Source organism: Cyclopterus lumpus, chromosome 16 (genome assembly GCF_009769545.1).
Source record: "Cyclopterus lumpus isolate fCycLum1 chromosome 16, fCycLum1.pri, whole genome shotgun sequence".
Taxonomy (NCBI): Eukaryota; Metazoa; Chordata; class Actinopteri; order Perciformes; family Cyclopteridae; genus Cyclopterus; species Cyclopterus lumpus.
Genome location: NC_046981.1, coordinates 4439346 through 4448175, shown reverse-complemented (window position 1 = coordinate 4448175; position 8830 = coordinate 4439346). Strand labels below are relative to the sequence as shown.

Below are 8830 nucleotides of genomic sequence, written 5' to 3'. Positions count from 1 at the left end.
ATCGTCCCCCCCCATGCAGACCAGACACTTCAGCAAATCCACCAGTAATTGCTTCCACCTGCTTGATGTTTGAACTGCAAGATGAAAAGCATGTAGCAATAAAATGATGTGCAAGTACCATTGTGTTGTGTAATTGTTTTAGTATTGGGCGCACAAGCCCCGTTTTAACATATTAATATTGTGCACAAAACTAAGTTTTTTTTTTTTTTTACAAACACAAAACGATGCCCAAGTCTACAAACCAAAATACGCTGCAATTACCATCAAGATCTGAATACAGTTAAACTGTGAAAACAGACACAGAAAGGACGTAGAGATGCCGGACGTTTATTCAAATCGAATTCAAAATGATCTTCAAAGACAATTTTAATTTTTTTCCCAAGATGGAGCTCGGCATAAAAACAATGAATAAATTCTTAGAAAACAAATAAAAAAAAGACGCTGTGGTCCTCTAATCGTCTTCAAGGTGTTTTTGCATCCCCAGCCGCCCCCCAGCCCCCTCTGTGCACTCTCCTCTAGTTGTGGCCTTGGAGAGCCTCCGCCATGAACAGCTTCCCCAGGTTCTGAGAGGTGAATTCCTTCACGTTCTGGCAGTAGTTGTTAATTTGCCCTGTTGGAGAGTAGCCGCATGCATCCACACAAACACACCCACGCAGACATATACATACATACATACACACACACACAGACATGCACACGAGGGAGAGAGAACAGCAGCACAGCAAAACATCAAATTAGTGGCCAACGGAGTAAACGGAAGGATCAGAATGTTTTCAAGACGGCGGGGGAGAGCTGAACAGCGTGAGGCGGCGGGGAACGGGGCGGTGGAGTTGGAGATTGAGTCAATAAACTTTGAATTAATGTAATTTCAAGATAATGGCGGAGATAATTACAAAACAGAACCCGAGCTCCTGTGAGGAGGGGAGCAGAGGCGGCCGATGGAGTTTGGAGAGGGAGGGGGGCTATGAGACGAGGGCCGTCTGTCCGTGCGTGGAGGCTGTCTGTGTGTGTGTGTGTGTGTGTGTGCGTACCTGCAATAAGCAGCGTGTCCATGCGCGGTGGCGGCTGAGGGGGCTTGAACATTTTGCTGGTGTCCTCCTCCGGCAGCGGGGGCTCTCCTCTGCTCTGCCGCTGGGTGTTCTCCTGCTGACGCCTCTGCACGTACTAGAGGGAGGAGCACAGAGAGGGGGGGGGCATTAGAGGAGGAAGGGAGAAGAAAGAGTAAATTAAAAAGCATTGAGAGAGAGAAATTCAAAATGGAATAGATGGTTAGAAAAACAGAGAAGGGCATTTACATTAGGAAGGTGAGGAGTGAAGAGAAAGTGAGCCAATGAAGTAAGAGAAGTTAGGAGCGAGAGAAATATAGTAAGAGAGATACAAAATGGCAGCAGATAGTGAGGAGAAGGGAAAAAGAAGAAGAAAGATAGACAATGGAAACAGCAGCGGGAAGGAAGTGAGCTGTAAAGAAACATGGCGATGAAAGGAGAGATAGTGGAGACAGGCAGAGAGACAGGAGTTATAAGCGCTGACAGGGATGGAATGATTTGTAAAGGGCTGACAGTCGGTAGATCAGCGAGGTGCCGGGTCTCTGGAGATCCTAAAAGTCTTGTTAATTTGGCAAGATGGAGGAGAGACCGACACAGACCACTGGAAGAGGAGGTTGCGGGGCAGATGAGGGGAAAAGCGGCACGGGAGCCACTCGAGTACTTTCCACCACACGTCCCACAGCGAGAGTGTCTGAAGCCGACTCCAATTGCAATAGATAAGCGATGAATAAAAGATAAAACTATTTGTTCAAATGAAACGTTACTCTATGCACATTTTAACAAGCAAACTGAACAAGCTTATATTCAAATAATTTGCATTTATCTAAATTAATGCACAAAAATCCAGCATCAAGTAGAAACACTGTTTTTCTTCACAAACGGCTCGAAGCTACAAAGTCTGAACTGGATTGAGGACTCCGATGGAGCTCTGGCTTCAATGTTTGAGGTCGTCGTCTTGGTGACAAAAGGTCCCGCCCCCCACGTGACACTTCTTCTCCAGACTGCAGGGAGATTGCTCTGTATTTAGCTTTTGGTTGGCGAAACTGAAAATATGTTGGATAACGATGCGGTTAAAAGTCATCTTAACAAGGAAAATGTGACATAAAAGACGACAAGCTAAAAGTTATTACTTATGTTACTTATTTTTCAAAAATGTGGCTCGGAATAAATAATGACGTGGCAAATATTGCAGAGTCATCAAATCATTAACCATGAATCACGACTCCTCGGTTGATAAGATTAACACATTGCTCCATAAATAATCTTCTGAAAAGTGTGCGTTTTCCATCAATGGAGAGAAAAAAAGGAAAATTGAAAAATGAATAAATCACAGGGAGAGTGAGACAGAAATGTCCCGGTACAAAGACTAACTTGCCCACAGATTGTGCCCGGGAACCTGCGATCTAACATATTCAGAGAGCTGCATGTGAAAAATGGAGCCCCTCTGAAACACGCCGCCTTTTTGCAACTTTCTATGATGATTAATAAGGTTCCATTTGTCCGGGAAGCAGCCGGGTCAATAACACAAGATTACATGGAGCAAGTACTGGAGATGTCTGAAAGGTGTAATAGAGCCTCACTTTCTTTGTGCGCCCCCGTTTGTTCATTGTCGGGAATAATAATAATAATAAAAAAAGGTGAAACATGGAAAAAGGTAGACGCCATTAAAGGGGTTGTCTGTTTCATATTGTATGTGCGTTTGTGTTGGGGGAGGGGTGGGGGTGGGGTAAGGCTCGCGGGCTGTGATGATGAGAAGGTCGGTATGGGAGGATGATGGATCATAATGGCTGCGAGTGTGGGTGATTGGCCCGGGGATGTGTGTGTGCGCGGGTCTACGTAGGTGTTGGGTTTGTTAGCTCGGGAATGCCGACTCGTGGTCACGGATGCAGGTTTGCTGCAGAGTCGGTCTAATGCGTGTGAACTTGGCCGAGACCCCGCATCACATTACCGCCGACGCTTCAGACTCACGGACGATGAATAACGCGCTCGTTTGAACGTAGGCGTGCGTTTGTGCACACGCGAGACCTTGTGCCTCGACGCCATTGTGTTTACATGCGTTGCCAACTGTTCATGATGCATCTGGCTGAGGTTACAGCTTCAGATGGTACGAGGCCGGCTTCATCTGCGTGTACGGGTTGTCCTGGTCGCTTGGCTGCTTCTGGCCGAGGCGGTGTGTGTGTGGTGTGTGGTGTGTGGTGTGTGGTGTGTGTGTGTGTGTGTGTGTCGCGCTTTTAAATTATGTTTGATATGTCTCACCGGTACAGAAAAATAAAAACAGAGGAATTTCACTTACTCATTAAAATAAAGGACGGGCTCTGTTTATTAATAATAGCTTTTAGTCCATATGAAACAGCTCTCCCTGGGTGGCATTTGAAGATCAGTGGTGTCAGAGCGTGACTCAACGGTATTTAACCTCCTGAACCTGCTCTTCTTCACATAAGGATAAATACATTATTGCATCACAGAAGTAGCCCTCAGCAGTGAGTTAAGGAATGACCAAATACGACATGTTTGAGGGTGACGCTTAGGAGATGTTTATTTATTTATTTTTATTTATATATATCGGTGTTGGTTGTCATTTCAAGCAATCACTGCCTGCGCAGCACCTCGGTGCAAAGTCTCTCTAATGCTGGTTGGAAACCGCAACTATTTTGTGCTGAAAGGCAGCTTTCTATTTACTTACCATTTATAATGTCGCAGGTAATCGTACTATAAAAGCAATAAGATACTCGAGGCAGTACTATATCGGCAATAATGTACTGTTGAACAACAGTACATTATCGCCGATGCAGTATTGCCTATCGTACCTTATTGCTTAAATGCGTTAGCCTGGCGTACCATATTTTTTTTTGTGTGTGTGTGCTACCCAGAGCTTGCTGCTGGGATTATAGCTACAATTGGTTGTGTCCATAGCCGAGAGAAATATATCTGCTGTTTTCCTGCTGACTGTGTCTGCAGGTGCATCTGTGTGTGAATACCCGTGTGTGTGTGTGTGTGTGTGTATGCTGGTAAGCTGATGTTTCTGCTGCTGCTCGCTCATTGTGTCTGTAGGTGGTGTGTGCACTTCAGTTCAAAGGTGTGTGTGTGCTCGAGTTACCTGGTGCTTCTGCTGCTGCTGCTTACTCTGGTTGCGGCTGTAGGTGTTATACTTGACAATGTCTTGGCTCATGTCGTCCACCCTGTCCATCAGAAGCTGAAGGCTCTTCTCTAGATGGTTGCTGGAAAAAAAAAACGTCAGACGGTCAATCACCCGGTTTTGTTTCCGCCATCAGCACTCGTGAGGAGCAGCGACATTCATTCACCCTTCAGTCATTTTTGTATAAATAAAAATGGCCCGACTTCGAGATCTACTTAAAAGTTCGGGGGGGTTTTAGTCAAAACAAAAACAACCGCGCTGTAATTGTGTCTGCTCTGATATTTGGCTGTGCACACGGTCCGCTTGCTGGTGTTGACTTGCGGTCGGCATCCCTCTCAATACCAAGCACACACACACACACACAGCAGTGCGATCTCGAAGGCCAGATGACAGTCTGCAGGTGGTCCGGCTTGCACCGCGATGCAACTCTTTATCCAGGTGAGAAATCTGTACATTTTGACCACCTTCATCCTTTTTTTTTTTTATTATCTCAAGCTTATCCTGCAAAGAGCTACAAACGGACCGTTACTACACACACACACACACACAGTTTGTGCTAGTGTGTGTGTGTACTCAGACATGAGGACCCTCCCTCCTGTCCCTGTGCTTCATCACATGCCTCGTCTTTTCCAAAACACAGCCCTGCTTACAACACAACCAGCATTCCCCGTCTCTCTCCTCCCATGAGCCCCATTTGTAACACAATGTCTCACTACCGCCTTAAGTTCAACCTTGACAAGGCTGCAGTGCTCTACTTCAACTCAACCCCCCCCCCCCCATTCTACTTTCCTCTGTGTAATGATATTGTTTGGTATGAATGCTTGGGTGCTATATAATGCAGCATGTACTGTAGGAAAACAGATTCTTGAATGTTTATTTAAATGGCAATTGGACCCGCAAGGACAGCCAGCACCGGGTATGCTCTGGCTGTGTGCACACTTGCGCTGATGCAACAGTTTTGTGTGCGTTTCATTGTTTCTGTGAAAGTGTGGACGACGGGTGGAAAAAGTGTTTTGGGTTTATTTGAGTTGCTTTCCTCTCTGCTGCAATTTCTTTTCAATTACTAATTTTATAAATCAATATCCATCTCTCTCTCTCGCCTCCTCACACTTTGTGTGGCAAGCTATAAAAAAAAAAATAGACGGTGCAAAGTCTTGAACTGAAACATAATTGCCGCTAACCAAACGCTAACGTTGCCGTCGTTTGAAACGCGGCAACGTAAACCTTCACGAGTGCCTCAGGGGTTACACAATATTAAAAAAAAATAAAAAAAGTTTACAGTACAGTATGCCTTAGGCATCCATGACATTAATGTCACCGGCTGCACATTTAGCGTTCCTGGTGCTATGAAGGAGAGAAGAAAATAAATGACATGGGGAATTGTTATGGAATTATATAAGTCCAACATCACAACCGATTAAATTAAATTACAAAAAGGTACTGTAGTAGTTCTGACTCTCGCACCGGTTTGCAATTAGTAACTATAAAACACAGCCAGCATTGAAGAACAGGTGTACTAATGCCTTCTAATGTTTAGTATCATCGCTAGAAAGTATCAGTGAAATGGCAGGAAGTATAAAGTAGAACATTCATGTGCATAAAATTAAGCAACCATACATGTGTAAAATATATGCACGCCCTAAAGCCACTCATCATGATCATCTCTGGCTGCCATCAGCCACCTTCAAATGAAAACACCGTAATTACATTTACATGCAAACACACACACACACACGGATGAAGTCCATCAGGCTTGCTAACAGAGAGATAACGTTAATGGAACCACATGCATCCATTTTATGAGCCCTGCGTCTGGTGACGTAGTGTTATGCGGTATTCCCACATGCATGGCAACCTGTAACACATCCTTATCCATCTGTATGAGGCGCGTGTGTGTGTGTGTGTGTGTGTGTGTGTGTGTGTGTGTGTGCAGCTCAAGGCCTGCCTGCTGCCCCTGGATTGCAGAACAGAAAACAAGCTACATTGGCAAACACTGCAAATGAGGTGTCAGCTCCTTTCAACTTTTTAAAAAGTCAAATTAAAACAAACCTGTGAAAACCCCTTTGCAGTCGCATGGTCTGCGAGGGCTTTTTGTGTGATCAGTGTGTCAACCCTCCACTGCAGTGTGTCAGGGCTGTAAACATGGAAACCGATGGCGCAGGACCAAATCTCGCCACCGAGTCCCCTCTCACTGTGTCAAAATTGATTCTCCCTGACGAAAGTCCATTTAAAAACTATTTCATCGGGCAATATGGCGGCTAATTCGTGTGGTGTGCATTCTTAATATATGCAGAGGAAAACATTTAGTCAGAGCAGGATCCTTCAAAAACATCTGTCGTTTATGCACGCGTCAATTGAGCCGGACAGAAATGTGCGTGTGTGTGTGTGTGTGAGAGATTCCGTGCACTGGATTTTGTTATATTTTGTCACCAGTTTGTATTTCAGAGTCTTTCTGCGTCCTTGACGCATGCTTGGTGATGAGGGGTTTCCGCTGCCCATTCTACTCTCAATAGCATCGAGTCTGCGCCGTTCTTCACCGTTTCTCTTGAGCATGCTCAGTTGTGATAAAAGCCTGAGTATGCAAGTAAAACACACACACACGACGACTCATAATTGTGCACAAAACGATTGGCATTTCAAAACACGTGGTTGGGGTGGGGGGATAATGCATTCTACACTACACAGCGTCTGGACACGGGGGCTCCGAAAGGGTTGAATTATTCAGACGGGTCAGCAAGCCCTTCGATCAATCCTGAATTAGAAATCAAAGTCTGCGCAGGGACTTCCCATCATCACCGATTCCGTTTTAAGGTCAGGTTCAATGGCAGCCATGCCGCGTGTGCGTGTGTGTGTGTGTGTGTGTATGTATGCTCATATTTACACAGGACAATAGAGGACACATTCTAAAGCTGTATTGATGTGCGAGCAAAAATGGGCTGACATCCAGTAAATTGAAAGTTCAGAAGGGAGTTCCTTAACAAAGCGGCCAATGAAGTGACTTCCATTTTTAGAACGGGTCTTTTCCTCTGATGGAGCCTTTTTAACCGGTGGACTGAAGCTCAATATGGATCTCTGGTTCGCTCCTGCAGGCAGAATAGTTTTAAAAAAAGGGCACGAAAGAGCCTCGATCTAACTGTGTCACAACAAAAGTTTATAGGGTCATCTCGCAGACATCCATCCATTTTCAATACCGCTTATCCTCATTAGGGTCGCGGGGGCGCTGGAGCCTATCCCAGCTGACATAGGGCGAAGGCAGGGGACACCCTGGACAGGCCGCCAGTCCATCGAGGGCACATGTAGGGACATACAACCATTCACTCTCACATTCACACCTATGGGACATTTAGAGATCAATTAACCTGCAGCATGTCTTTGGACTGTGGGAGGAAGCCGGAGAGCCCGGAGAGAACCCACCCTGCCACAGGGAGAACATGCAAACTCCACACAGAAGGACCGCTCCGACCGGGAATTGAACCCACGGCCCTCTTGCTGTATGGCGACAGTGCTAGCCACTACACCACCGTGCAGCCCATCTCGCAGACAATGAAAGATAAAAATTATGAAATTAATATTTAGATTTATGGTGGGTTTGACTCCTTATTGCCCATTATCTAATTGAGAAAAAATATATGTGCTCAAAGTGCATCTCAATGGATAAAGGATTCATTTTTCTGTTATTTCCAGATACGCCTCCTACAGCTGCAGCTCCCAACACCGTCTTGCACATCTCGTCTTCTCTCCCTGCATTCAACAATAACCTTTCCCTTACTTGAAGACGCATCAGGGGCACTCCTGTGGAGCAGAACGCCATGTTTACTTATCCTTCCATTGTCCGAGAACTCCAGTGCGAGAGAGGCCAATTACACTAAGCAGACGGGCAGTGATGGACTGAGGAGTGAGCTGCTCATTCACACAGAACAAAAAAACAAAAAAACATGGAGGTGCAAAGGAGGACTCAGTCCACCCCACAGTGGAAGTCGGCTGAAATCCATGTTAGGCGACTCAGACATGAATATAGGCTGCATTGCATATATGGAGTCATTTAAAAAGGCTGTTTTTTTGGGGAGAGGAATGGCGACATAAATAAATGTACATTCACGCAATCCATCACCACGATCAACATCATCATCTGTGGTAAGAACAACCCCGCGTGCTGAAGTGAAACTGCGTTCACTCAGCCTTAGACGTGGATGACATTGACAAATGGGTCCCCAGATTGGAAAATGAGAACAAAAAAAAAAAAAAGGACAAACATTAAATAAAAGACATTATATGTGTCTTTTTTGAAGGAGGTGGAAATGAGGAGAAACGGGACGGGTGGGGCTGTCATCAGAAGATGTAAAGAGACGGACGCCACAATCCAATACAAGGACAGAGCTGCAGCAATGTGACAACTTCAGGAAACAATTTCACCCTCGTCCAGACATCCCATCGGCAGTCGTGCCAGGAAACCCACAGGGGGAGAAGCCGGGCTGCTTTCTGCCCCATTTCGGGTCATATCAAAAGCTATGTTTCAACTTCAGAGTAGTCATTTGGGAAAATGGAACAACATGCAAGAAAAAGTGAAGAAGCGACACACTTCAAGTCAGCCCGCCACACAACAGAGCTCAACATAGGACGTTGGTTTACTTACAGGACACAGAGGAGA

At 45.5% G+C, this 8830-nt stretch overlaps 1 protein-coding gene across 1 annotated transcript in view; it reads right to left on the bottom strand.

Annotated features, from left to right (window-relative positions):
* Nucleotides 1-306: 306 nt before the first annotated feature.
* Nucleotides 307-8830, bottom strand: part of LOC117745356 (eukaryotic translation initiation factor 3 subunit H) — a 35199-nt gene continuing 26675 nt past the window's right edge. Inside the window, exons 6-8 of the mRNA XM_034553628.1 lie at nucleotides 4144-4264; nucleotides 1032-1164; nucleotides 307-610 (exon numbers count right to left, since the gene is read on the bottom strand). Of these exons, the coding sequence (XP_034409519.1) occupies nucleotides 516-610; nucleotides 1032-1164; nucleotides 4144-4264 (349 nt within the window). The 3' untranslated portion in view covers nucleotides 307-515. The remainder of the gene's footprint in view (nucleotides 611-1031; nucleotides 1165-4143; nucleotides 4265-8830) is intronic.